At 40.8% G+C, this 18,714-nt stretch overlaps 1 protein-coding gene across 1 annotated transcript; it reads right to left on the bottom strand.

Moving 5' to 3' along the window:
* Positions 1 to 672: 672 nt before the first annotated feature.
* LOC123430520 (cytochrome P450 87A3-like) lies at positions 673 to 7,532 on the bottom strand. The gene is made up of 9 exons (XM_045114387.1): positions 7,262 to 7,532; positions 5,453 to 5,777; positions 5,138 to 5,287; positions 4,570 to 4,821; positions 4,004 to 4,093; positions 3,781 to 3,859; positions 3,445 to 3,551; positions 2,788 to 2,921; positions 673 to 889 (listed from the first exon to the last, which is right to left on the bottom strand). The coding sequence occupies exons 1-9, from the start codon at positions 7,507 to 7,509 to the stop codon at positions 799 to 801; spliced, it is 1,476 nt and encodes a 491-aa protein (XP_044970322.1). The 5' UTR covers positions 7,510 to 7,532; the 3' UTR covers positions 673 to 798.
* Positions 7,533 to 18,714: the final 11,182 nt, after the last annotated feature.

Below are 18,714 nucleotides of genomic sequence, written 5' to 3'. Positions count from 1 at the left end.
TGCGCACATAGTTTTCTTATGTTGTGTAGTAAAAAGAAAAAAAAATATAAAATGGTTTACATACATTTGCACGAAAAATCCTTCACTCAGTTGACATTCCTCGAAGAATGTAGTATGAATTTCAGGGTAGAGAGTAGGTGGGTTTTTAAAAATGAAAAGTTTCAAAACCTCATCAAAGCATCATTTTGGAGTGACTAAGAAAGATCCGAACTTACTTTCTCATTTTCATGTTTTAAACCTGTTTTATATATGATTTTCTATTAAATCATGTTTTTTAAGAAATAAAATAAAATAATAGAAGATTAATTCAATAAATAGTGAGACTTTACATTTACACTATAAAGGTAGAATGGATGTGTAGAAAATTTATTTGGCTGATTTAGACAAGGTACAAAAAAACTTGCTTAGAAATGAGGCAGTTTACCCTAAGTCCGGAGGTCATTTGAAACACACTTTTCATGACTACGAGTTTAACTTACCAGAAGGGCTCACATTGAATAGCTAACAAACATATTTCAGTTGAGGGAGTTGAGATAGCATTGAAACATCAATACCCCAGCCCTAATTTGAATTTGAGCCCAAATTTGAATTTAAGCCAAACTTTGAATTTTTCTTCAAGATTGAATTTGAGTTTATAGTAATGACCAAATAAATTTGAATAGAAATATGGGGAAACATAGTGCGTACCAGTACACACCAAGTTACAAATATTATTACATTACTTAGCCAAACAATAATATTGTGAATCCTTCATGGTCGTAGAGATCTTGCAAGTATTAAAGCATTAAATATCGTGCATCAAGATTTTTGAAGAAGTTGGATGTGAAAACCACAAGGAAACTGAAGTCCAGGAGAAAGCACCATGTTCCCTCCCTTGATCACTTTCCAACTGTAGAAGGTGCACACAATTATAAAATTTAGACTAAAGATCTATGTGAAAAAGTCTCGCAAGGAAGAATATTTGTACACAACCCTACAACAGAAAAAACATAGCATTCATGTTTTTTTGATAGAGTAATGCAGTGGCATCATATTTCCAATTAATACTATATTCTATTTCTTTTGTAATTAACACATTGTTGATGTTGTGTGCTAATTACCTCCATGGGGGTAACACTAACCTTTAATATGAGACATTGATCCTAGAGGTTATTTTTCGACAAATCAGACTCAAATATTAAGAAGTAGTCATGCACTTACTAGTTTGCACTAAATATTTTGCGGTGCTGGCAACTTTGATAGTTGATTTTTACGAATGTACATGTAAATGATCATAAATTTACAAAGTTGAACGATGTTCTATATGAAACTAATAATATATCCATATCTAATCAAATGCATTTTTGACTAGTTAGTATCCATGAAAGAAATTCTAGTGCATGGTTTTGACGAAGTCATGTCTCTTGGAGAAAGTAGTAATGATTTTTTTCATAAATAGAAACTTTCCATATAACATATAATGGCAATGAAAATAATATATATTTTATTTATCCACTTATTTATCAAGAAAATCAAATCTGTTTATTATGGATATATATATATATATATATGTATATATATATATATATATATATATATGGTCGCGTTATTCATCACCGTGGGTGAGGAATAGTTATTCTTCACCCCCTCTATTTTAACATCAATTCACTATAATTTTACGTTCCGTAAATTTTGTCTTATTTTATACGTAAAAAGAGACCGTAAAAAATATACTCATCGTAAAAATATTTTATATCACGTAAAATTTTGAACATACAAAAATAGTGCAAAAATACAATAAATTCAATTTTTTCTTGTCTTGTGACCTATATTTTTGTTTTTATTTTGTTAAATTTTATGTAGTGATTAAATATAAATGTAACTATTTGTATTTCGAATGTAATTTATTTGTAAATTGATCGTAGGATTATCTCGGGTGAAGAATAAACTATTCTGCACCCTGGGTGACGAATAACGTGTATATACAACATAATTGTGCTAGTGAAGTTGCATGCATCCTCCTACTCATCATGTTAACACACTTGCCCCTAGTGGCGGACCTAACCCACTAGGCGAGGCTAAGCTAGCAGTGCTATAGTACATGCATTTATTTATTTTTCTAGCCTTTCACCTATATGGTTTAAAATCTATTTTCAAATCTCAGGGTGGGTCATGGACCACTCTGGCCACCCTCTACCTTCGCCACTACGTGCCCCTATCCTAGGCATTGCATCCTCCATTAAGACTACTTGTTTATGTTTCTTCTTCTCGTCTGGCTCGAAGAACGTCGAGGCATCCACAATAGGGTTCAGGTGGAGATAGACACCTGAGATCTAAGGGTAAGAGGAATGGGCATTATAATGTTCAGCAAATGAACGTGAGAAGGGGTGGAGGGGTGAAGGGATTGGTGGCTATTTAGTTTTATGTTTTCATTTCTATTGTATCATTTCCTTTTTCTATTTTTAAAGTATGTTACCTGAAACTCATAATGTAACACTGCTTTTATTAAATGAATTTTCCTTTTTCATACTAGAACTATTTTATTGAAGTACATACAGAGCTTTTTGCAGCAGAGTTGGTTCAATTTGAGTAAGATATGATGACTAAATATAGATCATGTCCCCAAGAAACATAGTAAGAACCAACGACGTTTAGTGCCTAGTGTTGTGATTTATATGCAAGCACAAATGTATAACTACATGAGTTTAGACTCCTGTCTCTAATATTAAATAAGAGTTAAACAATACTTACTATTGCTGGTAGAGTAACCATTTATTAATATTTCATGTACAAGAAAGGGAAATTTACCTATATTTTGTAACTAAGAAATGTAGAAAGATAGCCATTTGTAGCTTAGCAAAGTCGGCACCAACACATAATCGTAGCCCGCCTCCAAAGGCCATGAACTCCTTTGAGGAGCCACCCACTGGTTCAGTAATATCCTGTGTACAAAGTTTTCACTAGGTTAGAGAGAGTTTTTTTGCATAACAATTAATACCTGCCTTTGTTTGCAATATTCTTAGCAATCCTTTTTTAGTGTTTCAACAAGAAAATAGTAGAGATTAAAGAACCAAAATCTATGCATTCTCCTAAATAATAATTCCTATATTTCCATTCTTAATTACCACTTCAAAATAATTCAATACTCCTTATGCTTATTTTTTTTAGAAATATAACTTTTCTTAGTTTGAAGATATTGAACATGACCTACTTTTCCTTTCTTGGAAAGGTTTTGACCTAATTTTCTCTTGTAATAATATAAATTTCCGACTATGTTGTGGATGCATATTAACTAATAAGTTTAAACCGGGATACTATATAGGAAACATTATGATAAAATATCATATATTTTGGATACAACATATATCACTCAACCCTAGTTTTTTGCTTTATGATAAGAACATGTGTGTTGTCTTATTAGAAGTGACATGGAACATCCCTTTGAAATAGAAAAATGTTACAAACCTTCCATCTCCAAGGATTGAATGCATTGGGATCCTTGTAAATAGTAGTATCGAGATGGATGCTAGAAGGATTAACCATGATCTTCGATCCTTTTGGGATAGTGTAACCTGCATGAATCACAAGTGTATATGCAATACATATCAAGACATCATTCGGTTAAATTGTTGCAACCTCTACCCCCTCTCTCTACCCTCCTTTTGATTACAAACAGGGTGCACATAGATTAATATATGTGCACACATAAATGCATTAGAGAACTGCCCATGGGTCTTTCATAAATCTATGATTGGTAATCATAATATCATACGTGTATCGTCCCGTGGAAAATCTTCTCACCTTTTATATGAACTTCCTCTATTGCTTTTCTAAACATTACCGGAGCGATGTTAGCCAGCCTTAATGATTCATGTATGACCTACAAATAACAATTAAGCTAATGAAATAATGTCACTTGTACAAGTGATTATGTCACTAATTATACAGTAAGAATAAACTATCTTATATTTGTGTATGGTTGATGTCATGCAAAAGAAAGGCCGAAGAGAGACAAATTATATACATGAGACGTAAACTTCATGGACTTGTATTCCTCCCATGTGATTTCAGAGTCATGGTTGGCCTTCCTTTTCCGGATGCTATTGTGCTCCTCCTGGAATTGATAAATTTACCTTAAGGTTATTTGTATACGTGAATTACCAAATTACACACACACACAATAGTTTATTGGATTATGGATAAGAAAGACTTTGGGTGTTACGGGGTGTAGTTTTATCCACATGCATTCCAAATGATCTAAGGGGTTTGTAACATAGTGAGTATATGGTGGTAGTAACAAACATATACAAGTCCACTTAGACGTGACTACGTTTTTGGTGGCATACGATACACATATGTAACTATAGCCATGAGCAAGATGGGTATTTCTTATATGGGTAGTCGTGTATATTTTGCTCAATAATCATAGATGGAAGTGGCAACTCTATGCATTGTGTGTAACACAATGCACATATGTGGAATTATGCCTAGTAGTGTGGGTGAAGAATTCTAGTATGTACGTCTCAAGGAAAATATTGTTTCTGGACTATTAAACCACTTAATTCTCTACTTCCCTTTCTCCACACTTACCGTTAATTCTTGTAGGGCCTCGGGATTATCAGATAGAAACTTGAGTGCAACGGTTATACCAGATGACGTAGTTTCGAAGCCCGCGAACAACAATAAGAAGACTAAATCCAATGCAATTTTCTCATTCATTAAAGTCTTGTTCTCTTTCAAATCACTGATCAAGATATCGATAAAATCAACACTCTCGTGACATGTTGCCTTCTTCCTCTTATTAAGCAACTCTTTCAAGATCTTCATGACATTCTTCCGGCCCTAGTCAATGATGGAACCATGCGTATATCAAAAGTTGATTTTCAAGATAGTGTTATAAAATATATTTTGAATTTGTGCATTGAACTCACATGTGCGAGCACCATGGAGCCCAATTAACCTGGCTATATATTCACAATTTTTGTTCGAGGAAATAGTATTGGGGAAATTCATCTGACATATTGTTATATACTAGAATTCAGTGGAGGATCCAAATGAGTAAGCGGGAGTTGTTAATTAGTAGAATTTTTTGTATGTATATTAATTTATTTGTGCTATTATATGGAGAAATATGTATGTTGTAGTAGTCCCTAGTTACCTGCATACATTTGTAGAATGCTGTGCCAGGAATGTAAAGTGGAAATGCTAGTAGTCCTTGAAGAAATGCATCAAATTCCTTCCACAACTTCCCATCCGAGCTTGAGGAGTCATAGCTGATTAACCGCTTTGCCGTGATGCCGAATATCATCTAAAATAAGGCAATTTAGGAGTTACTTGAAACCTCATCTATATGAATAAGCTTTTCTAATTAAATAACAATTCTATGAAATAACTTTTATATCCTAATTTTAATCAAGTTGTTCAACTTAAACCAGAATAACATCAACATAGGGAGATAAATAGGAGGACATACACTAGCGGTTGCCTCTTTCACTTCGATACTAGGATGATCGAGCCAGGAGAGTAGACTCGCCTTGGCCGTCTGTTGTACTTCATGGAGTAGAACCGTCCTAAGGTTTTCTGGGCCGAAGAGTCGAAGTACCAGACTCCTGAGGTGCTTGTGGAAAGTCCCAAGTGTTGCGATAATGCAGTCAGCTCCCATGATTCTCATAAGAGACTCTGGATACCATATTTGGAACAACTTCTCCTCTTTTTGGAACACCAAGTTGTTTAGATCTTGATCTAGGGAGACAATGATGTCTTCACCGATCAAATTTGTCCTAAAAATTGGACCATACCTGAAATTTCAGTCTCCCATGATCTTAGTTCGATTGTCATATAACGTTTAGGTAGTTCATCCATATAAAATGATCAATATCCGAGTAAGAGCGACCATATAGAATTGTGTCAGATCATGAGTGATTATTTCATTTTTTTGTGGAAACAATAACTCGTTGTATTTGTTAAACTTATTTTTGTTAATATCAGCATGTAATATTGTTTTTCCCCACCAATTGTAAGCTCATAAAAAATGTGTCATTTTACACCTGGTTACATGATTTGCCACTCTAGTTATCAATTCATTAATTCTCTGTGGTCTCTAGCCTATAATATTATTGCACTATGATGATACATAAGTCTGTCCAGTAAAGGGTGAAACATAATGTCTTCTTGCCATACTTTTATTGCTCGATGGTGAATTGATGAGTCATGAACCTACTCAGACAACTGTAGATCAACCTATATCACCTCCTCGCTATATGTACATAATGAAGGCCTAGTAATCCTTTTTCATAAACACACCGGCTCAAACATTATAAGTTGGAGCAAGATACTTATACATACTACCACCTTATCCGTTTAAAGGTCTCACACCATATTCCCAGATCAACAATTTGACGAACGTCACACGAGATGGGTTATATCTCTCAAAAAATACCATTGTAAACTTTCAATGTTATATCTTTCAATGGTATAAAACTATAAATTTTGTGAAATATAATTTATATTATATTGATCAGATTGTCGATCTAGGGATACGAATGAGCATTTCAAACCGGAAACAAGGGAGTTTGCTACGTGACTTCTTATGCAAAGAAAGGAAATGTTGTTAGAACTTATCCCATTGGGATGCATCATTGTTATGTTTCGAAAAATAGGAATTGACAAAACAGATCATGGATCAAATAAATTGTTGAACCAGAAAAAATATTCGAAATACAGAATTATGTAATTATTTCTTGCTATCAAAAAATTGAAATGCAAGTAGAGGCAATCTTTGGTAAGGACAAGTTTGGCTCATGGCTACATCTTGTTAAACTTCCAAACTTTGATAGAAAGTTGAGTATCAAAAAATAGCAAGGCAGGTGGATTCCTTATTTTGTTTTGCTACCATGCATCATCAGCATTTTTTTTACTACAACCCTTATTTTGCTACAACCCTTATTTTGTTTTGCTACCATGCATCATCAGCTTCGTTTTTTTGTTACGACCACGTTGATATTTTTTTCTGCAACTATATTTTTATTGCAACCGTGAATGAAAATTACTGAATCATGGACAAAATTTATAGCATCAAATTTTTTTGCTGCATGAAGATCTAACAGTACGGCCCGCGTGCAACTAACGGATCGGACGACCCGCACGCGACCGGTCGAAAGTTTTGGTCGACGAGCCGGCGCAGAGCACTGTCCATTGTTATACGCGTAACAACAGGTTTTTTTTCAGTTGCATGCGTCACAGTAGGAGTCAGACGATAAAACTGATTAGGAAGAGTAATTACCTATCTAGACGTCGCTTCAAGAAAGGGGTCAGCTCGAGCGATGGGCTCCGGGCGAAGAACTCGAGCGACTCACCGAGGACGGGGAAACCACGCGACCCCGGCGGCAGCATTGCCCCTGCTTTGCATGGTGGACTCATGTTCCATCTCATGACAAAATGGATCAACCAGGCAGCCAAGAGGGCCGCCATGCCCACGAGAACAACCCAAGGCATTGCCGGAGCCACAGGGATGGAGGCCGGCATTTGCATGCGTGTTCACTAGAGAGAGCTTAGCTAGCTGGGTTTTGGCTACCGTATCTCTCCTGCATGTGATTTATATAGACCATTTGCGAAGGGCAGGCCGTCAGAGATACAGTGACCCATGGCCTAGGAGGCTAGGACAATGACAGTGCAGCCACCCACGGAGGCACCGGCCCGTTCGGATGCACATGCCGACACCCTTATTCACGCAACAACATTCTCTGCGTGCTCAACAAATGCACGTGCTATGCATGGGACAGTTCTTTATGTTTTTTTGTGGAAGACTCAAGTTTACTTCTTTCTTTGACGGCGATATATGCGGTTAAAGATCTGCAAATTGTGCCTTGAAATTTCTTACTTTCTGCTGCCACAAGAATTAGATGTTAATCATGTTGCTCATGTAGGATTAGGAAAGAAAGCCAAACCGAGTCCTAGTAGTATTAGGATTCCTAGTCCTAGTCTATTTCCATAGTCCCTTGTGGACGTGTATAAAAGACACCCTAGGGGTATTGATTATAACACCAGAAAAACGAAAAGCAATACAAAGTAAAGGCTCGACACGGGCCTTTAGCCATCAAATCCATCGATCAGTTTTATTTGTGTCGCTAGTTACGCAACTTTCATCAAGTAGCCGGCCGAAGCAAGAATCGCGTAGGCACGCCTGTACAGCTGCATACGCACGTTCAAAAGCCAACAATTGGCATCTAGAGCCTCGACGATCTACGATCTACGATGACGGACAGCGACACTGAGTCGGTCAAGTCCGGCAAAGGCGGTCCGAAGGCGAACAAGAACGGCGACAAGGTGAAGAAGGGCGTCAAGTCAGCAACCAGTGGTGGAGGAACGAGCGGCGCCAACGTCCAGGCACATCGCAACATCCCCATCCAGTACCCGATGCTCACCGACGCTAACTACGGCCTGTGGGCGGTGAAGATGAAGATTATTCTCCGAACCCTTCGAGTATGGCAGGCAATCACGGACGACGACGTCGATGATGAGTCCAACGAAGGTGCCATGGCCGCCATAGCCCAGTCTGTGCCGGATTCCGTGCTGATGACATTGGCGGAGTTCGAGACGGCAAGAGAGGCGTGGAACGCACTCAAGGAGATGAGGATCGGAGAAGATCGCGTCACCAAGGCTCGGGCACAAGTGCTGAAGCGCCAATTTCACAAGTTGCAGATGGAGGAAACTGAATCGGTGAACGACTATGCCATGCGTCTTACTACTTTGGTGGGAGAGATCCGCGCGCTTGGTGCAAAGCTCGATGAGACCGAGATTGTAGAGAAATTTTTTAGTTCGGTGACTGATAAATTCACGTACATCATCGGCACGCTCGAGCAGCTTTACGACATCGACGACATGACCATAACGGAGGCAATCGGACGCTTGCGGACATGGGAAGAGAATGCTCGTGGCTGTCGGAAAGGCAAAGGAGGAGGTAGCGACCAACTCATGTACTCGCGCGCAGATTGGGAGGCCCCAACTAGCAAAGGAAGGCGTGATGGTGGCGAAGGCTCAAGCAACGTGAAGCGCGACGGACAAACCGGAAAAGGCAAAGGAAAAGGCAAGCCACAAGGTCGTGGTAAGGCGAACCAATCTAAAGGGCGGAAGCCACGAAACTTGGATTTATCCGAGGTTAAGTGCTATAACTGCAACGAGATGGGTCACTTTGCAAAGGATTGTCTGAAGCCTAACAAGCGGGAGATCAAGGCAAATTTGGCAAAGCAGGAAGACGAAGGTCCAGGTCTTCTGATGGCCAAAGTTTGTGATCTGGCTGAAACGGTGGTTGTGAAACCAACCCGGAAGGTGCTACTTCATGAGAAGAATATGACACCTAAGTTATCCGGGGATCACAATGTGTCGTGGTATCTCGACACGGGTGCCAGTAACCACATGACGGGATGCAAGGAGAAATTTCTCGAGCTGGAATATGATGTTCAAGGCTCGGTCAAGTTCTGTGATGGTTCAGCTGTGGAGATTTGTGGGCAAGGATCTGTCCTCTTCGAGGGTCTCACAGGCGAACATCGCATACTCACCGGAGTGTACTACATCCCACGGCTTCGCAACAACATTATCTCTATTGGGAAGCTTGACGAGAATGGATGCAAGGTGAATATCGAGAACGGAGTGATGACGATCTTCGACAACCTCCGAAACGTGCTAGCTCGTGCTAATCACACACGGAATAGGCTCTATATCCTCAACCTTGATCAATCTCAACCGGAGTGTTGGCTCGCCAAGAGTGATGATGATTCATGGTTATGGCATGCTAGATTTGGACACGTTATCTTCTACGACTTGAAGAAGATGTCAAAGATGGAGATGGTATCCGGGATGCCAGTTATCGACCATGTTGATCGAGTATGTGACGGGTGCTTGGTTGGAAAACAGCACCGCAGGCCATTCCCTGCTCAGTCTACCTATCGTGCAAGTGATGCACTCGAGCTACTCCATGGTGATCTATGTGGCCCTATCACCCCGGCAACTCACGCTGGAAAGAAGTATTTCTTCCTTGTGGTAGACGACTACTCGAGATATATGTGGGTCTTTCTCCTACGGTCTAAAGATGAGGCGTTTGAAGCGTTCAAGAAGCTGAAGGCTGCAACGGAGATGGAACACAAGCTGAAGGTTCGCGCTCTACGGACAGATCGCGGTGGAGAGTTTACGTCGAATGAGTTCAATGACTACTGCGAGAAGATTGGCATAAAGAGGTTCCTCACGACACCTTACACGCCACAACAGAATGGGGTCGTTGAAAGGCGCAATCGAACCATCGTTGACATGGAAAGGAGTTTACTCAAGAGCAAGAACCTGCCGGGGACTTTTTGGGGAGAAGCTATCTCAACGGCGGTCTATCTTCTCAACCGGGCTCCAACGAAGGCGGTGATCGGCAAGACTCTGTATGAAGCAATTTACGGACGTAAGCCGAATGTGTCTCATCTACGGACATTCGGGTGCGTGGCACATGTGAAGACGGCGGAGCCGCACCTCTCAAAGCTTGCCGATCGTAGCACCAAGATGGTGTTCATCGGATACGAGAGAAGTTCCGGCACCAAGGCATACCGCTTCTATGATCCACAAACCAAGCGTCTACGGATTTCACGCGACGTCGTGTTTGAAGAAAACAAAGCGTGGAATTGGAGTGCAGCAGCCGACGGTACTCCAAACGGTAACATATTCACGGTTGAATTTCCAACTGATGATGATGCAGGGGAGGATGTCCAGGTGGTTGGCAAGACGCCCAACCAAGGTGACCACAATGGTAGTGGTCATCATGGTGGCGACTCCGACGACGACGTGCATAGGTCGCAGGGAGATAGCGACAATGAAGCATACGACACGGGTAGAGATCTCGATGACAACATCAACAACGAGGCGCATAGTGATGATGACAATCAAGATGATGGTCACGGTCACGACGACTACGCCGACAACACGGATGTCGATGACACACGAGGGTCTCAGCCGTCTTCCTCAAGTGCATCAACACCGACACAATTTGTGTCGCCTCCTTCGCAAGCCACAACGGACTCCTCACGGCCTTGTCGCTACAAGACCCTCAAGAAAGTCTACAAGTACACAAAGCCAGTTACGCTCGAGTACTACGGACTATGTCTGTTCGGAGTTGAGGAGCCGGCGAACTTCGTAGAGGCGAGCAAAAGTCGTAGTTGGACGCACGCCATGGATGAGGAGATGAAGGCAATTGAGAGCAATGGCACGTGGACTTTGGTAACCCGTCCTCTAAACCAAAAGGCAATAGGTTTGAAGTGGGTTTACAAGTTAAAGAAGGACACGCAAGGTTCCATTGTGAAGTACAAGGCAAGACTCTTTGCAAAGGGCTATGTACAACGTCAAGGAGTTGACTATGATGAGGTGTTTGCACCGGTTGCTCGACTCGAGACGGTGAGAGTGCTCCTAGCTTTGGCAGCACAAGAGGATTGGATGGTTCATCATATGGATGTTAAATCCGCTTTCCTCAACGGCGATCTCAGAGAAGAAGTGTACGTGGAACAACCCCTCGGCTACGAGAAGAAAGGCGAAGAAGGAAAAGTTAACAAGCTCAAGAAGGCACTTTATGGGTTGAAGCAAGCGCCAAGAGCTTGGAACTCAAAGTTAGACCGAAGTTTGGTCTCGCTCGGGTTCAAGAGATGTCCCCTCGAGCACGCAGTCTATACAAAGAACTCCAAAGGCTCAAACCTGCTAGTTGGAGTTTATGTCGACGATCTGATTATCACCGGAGATAGCGTACAAGAAATTGAACGTTTCAAGGCGCAAATGAAGAACAAGTTTAGCATGAGCGATCTGGGATTACTCAGCTATTACTTGGGCATCGAAGTGAAGCAAAGCTCCGGAAAGATTTCCCTATGTCAATCGGCTTATGCGGTCAAGTTATTGGAAAAGTGTGGCATGTCAGATTGCTACGAGACACAAGTTCCAATGGACCAACGTCACAAGTTGAGCAAGCGTAGCTCAAATCCGCCGGTGGACACCACAATGTATCGAAGCATTGTGGGCAGCCTAAGATATTTGGTGCATATCCGACCTGACTTGGCTTATTCAGTCGGGATCGTGAGTCGTTTCATGGAGAATCCGACAACTGAGCACATGAGCGCGGTCAATCAAATCTTGCGCTATGTGAAAGGCACCATTAATCTTTGTTGCACGTACAGAAAGGGAAAAGAAGGATTGATCCTTCGTGGATATTCAGATAGTGACATGGCAGGTGATGTTGATGACCGAAAGAGCACAACGGGCATGGTTTTCTACCTTGGCCCGAATCCGATTAGCTGGAATTCTCAGAAGCAAAAGGTGGTGGCACTGTCTTCATGCGAGGCAGAATACATAGCGGCAAGCACGGCGGCTTGTCAAGCAGTGTGGCTGAGAAGACTCCTAGCTATTCTTGCAAAGCGGGAGGTGAAGAAGGTGTCACTGAAGATCGATAACCAAGCTGCAATCTCGTTGTGGCGAAAATCCGGTTCATCACGAAAGGAGCAAGCACATAGATACCCGGTTCCACCATATCCGGGAGTGCATTGAAGAAGGGTTGATCGAGGTTCAACATGTGAACACGAAAGACCAACTTGCCGATATTTTCACCAAGTCCCTCGGTCGACAGAAGTTCATCGAGATGAGGAGGAAAGTCGGAGTGCAAGAAGTGAAGTCAAGCAACAAGATTAAGGAGGTGAATGTAGATGTTAATCATGTTGCTCATGTAGGATTAGGAAAGAAAGCCAAACCGAGTCCTAGTAGTATTAGGATTCCTAGTCCTAGTCTATTTCCATAGTCTCTTGTGGACGTGTATAAAAGACACCCTAGGGGTGTTGATTGTAACACCAGAAAAACAAAAAGCAATACAAAGCAAAGGCTCGACACGGGCCTTTAGCCATCAAATCCATCGATCAGTTTCATTTGTGTCGCTAGTTACGCAACTTCCATCGAGTAGCCGGCCGAAGCAAGAATCGCGTAGGCACGCCTGTACAGCTGCATACGCACATTCAAAAGCCAACAAAGGGCACCGCCAACGCTGATCCGTAAACCGGACACCACATATGTCTAAGAAGAGGGGAGGGACAGTCCGCGGATACGGAGGCGGGAGATGAACATGCAATTTTATCCGCATACATTTTGAAACAAGTTTAAACCAACCAGAGGAATTCACGCAAACCGGATGATTTTCATACTTACATTACATTTCAGACAATTTTCGTTAAAAAAAGGACGTCACACCTAAACCTAGACTACAACGGCTTTTGTCGTCCAAGTCCTTGTTGTTCCTTTCCGGCGACCGCATGTTTCATATGTTGTCTTCATGAGCGGCGTCAATAAAACCTGTGAAGTGAAGGTGTGATACATCTCCAATGCATTTATAATTTTTTATTGTTAAATGTTATTATTGTATTATCACTTTTCTGTGCTATTTATATTAGTTTATATTATTTTTTTAGACTAACTTATTAACTTAGTGTCAAGTGCCATTTGTCGTCTTTTTTTGTTTTTGGTTTCGCAGAAAATCCATATCTAGGAAGGTCCAAATATGATGCCAATTGTTGATGATTTTTTCTGGACAACAAATGACCCTAGAAGTTTCGGCAGAGGTTGAGGGGACCCACGAGGCAGCCATATGCCCACATGGCTTGCCCCTCGTGGGGGGGGGGGTGTTGGCCACCCACCTGCCCATATGGACCCTTGGGCCTCCGTCTGGCCTAATTCTTCTACCTATAAATTATATAATTTCCGAAACCCTCATAAGAGAGATCCGAAAGAATTTTATCGTCGTCGCAAGTCTCTATTCTAAAGCGGTCCCATCTAGAGCCCCCTTCCGGTGCTTTGCCGGAGGAAGAAGTCACTAGTGAACCTATGGCTCACGGGTCCATTATGAGTTAGTATTTGTGTTGTTATATTACTTTTTTTTATTATTTTGCCATTTTCCATATCACTATTTACTTATAACCTTGCAACTAGCAAGACAAGGGGATTGACAACCCTCCTGCCATGTTGGGTGCAAGCATTTATTTTGCTTGTGTGCAGGTGTTGCTTATCTTTTTTACCTCTTAGACACCTACTAGTTCAATTAAACCCTGGTTCTTTAATGAAGGAAACACTTTCTGCCACTGTGCTACATCAGCCTTCCTCTTCGAGAAAATCCAACAACTCCTAAGGTACTAGCAAGGTGTGGTCGTCGACGAGGAAGAGTAGAAGATGGGAGAAGGACCTACCCACATAGGTCACAATGCCTTACCACCTCACATGCCTTACTTATCCTCGACGGAGTTCGGGACCTGTCCGTCGCCCATTGATGTGAGGTCCACGATGAAATGGAAGGATCGACACTGTCGTTGTCCCAGCGTGGCCGGCCAAACATAGTTTGGCGGTGCCTAGGATACGCAGTTTGCGGCGTTCTCCTCCTCAGTTGCCTCCACGCCTGTTTGCACCGCTTGTGCATTACGAGCCACAACTTGAGCGTGGGCGGCCTCGCAAAAGGCCAGCTGCTTGGCTACGAAGTTAGGGTTTCCCACCGCCATGGCCACCACGGCCTGCTCGCTCGTGTTCTCCTCGTAGATCTGGCCCTTCGACAACGGGTTCTGCTCAACACCAGATGGAATATCGGCGTAGGTACCGGTACAGGCTGCCATAGCGGGTTGAAGTGTGCACGGACCGATGATAACTCACAAGTGTAGGGGATCATTTGTATCCTTTTTTGATAAGTAAGAGTGTGGAAACCAATGAGGAGCTAAAGGTAGAACTGATGTTCTCTCAAGTTCTATCGACCACCGATATAACTCTACGCAGGATAACGCTTACTTTACCTAGAACAAGTATGAAACTTTTTTGCGGGAATGAAACTAGAGGTACTTAGTAGGTGAAATAGATAGTTTTACAAGGTAATAAAGAACAAGTAAATAAAAGTTAGGGGTTGTTTGGATAAATATTAATTAATTTAGTTGTTTAGTAGAAAGCTTTTTATAGTGCAAGAGAAAGATTGTCCATAGGCAGTTGAATATAACACGATAGATACTTATCATATGCAATGAGGGAGAGACATACCCTAACATATGTTCCGTACTTGGGTCACATGCACTTATGATTGGAACTCTAGCAAGCATCCACAACTACTAAAGATCATTAAGGTAAAATCCAACCATAACAATAAACATCAAGTCTTCTTCACTCCTATACGTAAACAACCCCCTTACTCGGGTGTAAGCTTCTGTCATTATAGCCACCCACTATAAGAGAATCGTAAACATATTGCAACATGCTCCAGCGGGAATCCCTCACGTGTGGGCAGCACGGAAGGCACCTTAGGACACCACCATATTAACATACAACTCATATCAATCACACCATACCATAATTAATCCGTACGACAAAAGTGATCTAGTCAAACATCATAGAATAGTCAAACATCATTGGATAATAATATATAGCATTAAGCATCATGTTTAAGTCGAGATTACAGCGGGGAAGAGAGGTTTTACGCTCCTTAAAGGAGGAAAGAGTTCGTGGTGATGGCATCGAAGTTGTTGGTGTAGATCGCCGTCATGATGGTTGCCCATGGGCCGCTCCAATGCCATCGGGAGAGAGGGGGACAGAGTCGCCCTCCTTCTTCATCTTCCTTGGTCTCCCCCAAGATGGGAGGAGAGTTTCTCCTCTTGTCGATGACTGCCATGGCTCCCCGAGGTCAAGAGCCCCTCCGAGATTGGATCTCCCTATTTGTTTCTCTCCTGTTTTCACCTCTGTTTTCTCGTCGTTTAGTGTTTCTTAAATATTCATAGAGCCGTAACCCTAATTGCGTTGATATTTTGAGGTAATTTTTACCGCAAAAATATCTTTCTTGGGGTGAAAGTAGGTCTCAAACCGACGTATGGGGGAGACACAAGCTATCCGGGCGCGGCCACCCCCCTGATCGCACCTTGTTGGCTTGTGGGGCCCTCTAGCACCATGTTGCATTGATTCTTCTTTCCAAAATTTACATATATTCCAAAAAAATCTTCGTAAATTTTTATCGTGTTTGGACTCCATTTGATATGGATTTCTGCAGAACAAAAAAACACACAAAAAACAGGAACTAACACTAGCACTCGATAAGTAAGTTAGTCCCAAAAATAATATAAAATTTTGCCAAAAGTATATGAAAGTTGTAGAATATTGGCATCAAACAATCAAAAATTATAGATACGATGAAGATGTATCAGCATCCCCAAGCTTAATTCCTGCTCGTTCTCGAGTAGGTAAATGAAAAAAGATAATTTTTATGTGGAATGCTACCTAAGATAATCTTGAAAAATGTCTAATAATGGCATGATTATTAAGATACAAGTGATTCAAGACAATAGTTTATCATTTGATAAAAAGACATCCAGAACCCGGTTTACTAGCAAACAATCATGTCCTTTCAAAATAACAATGCTAAATATGCTATCCCTACAAAATCATATAGCATGTCGTGCTTGGTCTTCCTAGCGTAAAGTATAAATCAAGAGCACCTCGTTGTCAAACCAAGCAATTGGATAATACTTATTAACGCGCTTCAGCTTATTATTACTCACTCAATATATGAGCATGAACCATGGACATAGCATATAGGTGGAATAGAATATGGTGGGTTTCAAAGAGGTAAAAGTGATAAGATAGTCGCGCATCAACTCGGCGTATCAACGGGCTATGAAGATGCCCATCAATAGATATCAATGCGAGGAGTAGGGATTGCCATGCAACGGATGGACTAGAGCTATAAGTGTGTGAAAGATCGACTGAAGCTAAGTCGGTGTGCATCCAACTTGCTTGCTCATGAAGACCTCGGGCATTTGAGGAAGCCTGTCATCGAAATACACAAGTCAAGTTCTACAATGAAAAATTCCCACTAGCATATGAAAGTGACAAAACAAGAGACTCTATATATGAAAAACATGGTGTCATTTTGAGGCACAAGTGTGGAAAAAGAGGTAGTAGCACTGTCCCTTCTCTCTTTTCTCTCGTTTTATTTATTATTTTTCTTTTTATCCTTTTTTTTAAATTTTTTTCTTCTTTTTTCTTCTTTTTTTTTCTTTTTTTCTTTTTAATTATTTCTCCTTTTTTCATTCGGGGTATCATCCCGACTTGTGGGAGAATCATTGTCTCCATCATACTTTCCTCATTGCGACAATGCTCTAATAATGATGATCATAACATTTTTATTTACTTACAACTCGATATAACAACTCAATGATGATATTATATGACTATATGAATGCATCTAGCAGTGTACCGGGATGTGCATTGATCTAGCATAGTAAAGATATCAAAAAAACAAACAAGCCATGGAAATATCATGCTAGCTATCTTACGATCATGAAAGCAATATGACAATGAATGCTCAAGTCATGTATATGATGATGATGGAAGTTTCATGGCAATATATCTTGGAATGGCTATGAAAATTCCATGATATGTACGTATGGTGGCTGTTATGAGGAAGATATAAGGTATCTTATGTGCAACAGAGTGTACCATGTCGTGGGGTTTGGATGCACTAGCGAAGTTTGCACCAATCCTCGAGGTGAGAATGTGCAATAATGCACGGTACTGAAGAGGCTAGAAAATATGAGGTGGTGAGAGTGCGTACATCCATGGATCACATTAGTCATAAAAAACTCACATACTTATTACAAGGTTTTATTAGCTCTCTCAAATCAAAGTACTACTCGCATGCCCTAGGGAGGAGGTTGGTAGGATTTAACCAACGCACGTGCCCGATTAGAACAACATAAAGGTTTTCAATCAAGGATAAATTATGCTCCAACTTCATCACATAACTAGAGACTATACATGCATGCTCCAGGAATCACAAACCTTAACATCAATATTCTTACTATACCACAACCATTCACTAGTACCCCCACTATTACCGTCTTAATATCGCAAAACTATTGCAGGGATCAAACATATCATATTAAGTGATCTACAAGTTTTATGTAGGATTTTATGACTAACCATGTAAATGACCAATTCTTGTTGACTCTCTAAATAGGTATAAGTGAAGCATGACAATTTAATTCTTTCTACAAAAGACCACGCTCTGATAAATATAAGTTAAGAAAAAGAGTGTTCTATAAATAACGGTTTACTATATGTAGAGAAACAGGCATCTAACTTCAAATGATATAAGTGAATCACATGAAGCATCCTATAAATCCACACTCAAAAGATATTAGTGAAGCGCAAAGAGCATTCTATAAATCAACCATGGACTTTCCCATACCAACATGCTTCACAGCTAAAAGGAAAATAAAAGGCACACGGCGCTCCAAGAATTTACGCATATCATGTGAACAAAACAAAAAGTGAGACATACTGATAATTGTTGAAGAAGAAAGATGGGATGCCTTCTGGGGCATCCCCAAGCTTAGTCGCTTGAGTCTCCTTGAATATTTACTCGGGTAGCTCTGGGCATTCCCAAGCTTGAACTCTTATCTCTCCTTATTCTTCTCATATCGATACCTCCTCGATCTTTGCAAACTTCATCCACATAAAACTTGACAAAACCTTTATTAGAAAGGTTAGTACATATAACATCAAATCACATTATGTCCTGCCATAACATTATTGTATAATTATATTTCAACATTACCTACTGTATGGTATCACAATTATATGGCTCCCAAGTCAATGGGGCTCAACAAGAACTCAAACATAAGCACAGAAAGCAACTATAACCGCAATCTGTGAAAAACA

The sequence above is a fragment of the Hordeum vulgare genome, chromosome 2H (genome assembly GCF_904849725.1).
Source record: "Hordeum vulgare subsp. vulgare chromosome 2H, MorexV3_pseudomolecules_assembly, whole genome shotgun sequence".
NCBI classification, from domain to species: Eukaryota; Viridiplantae; Streptophyta; class Magnoliopsida; order Poales; family Poaceae; genus Hordeum; species Hordeum vulgare.
This window is presented reverse-complemented; position numbering and strand designations above follow the sequence as displayed.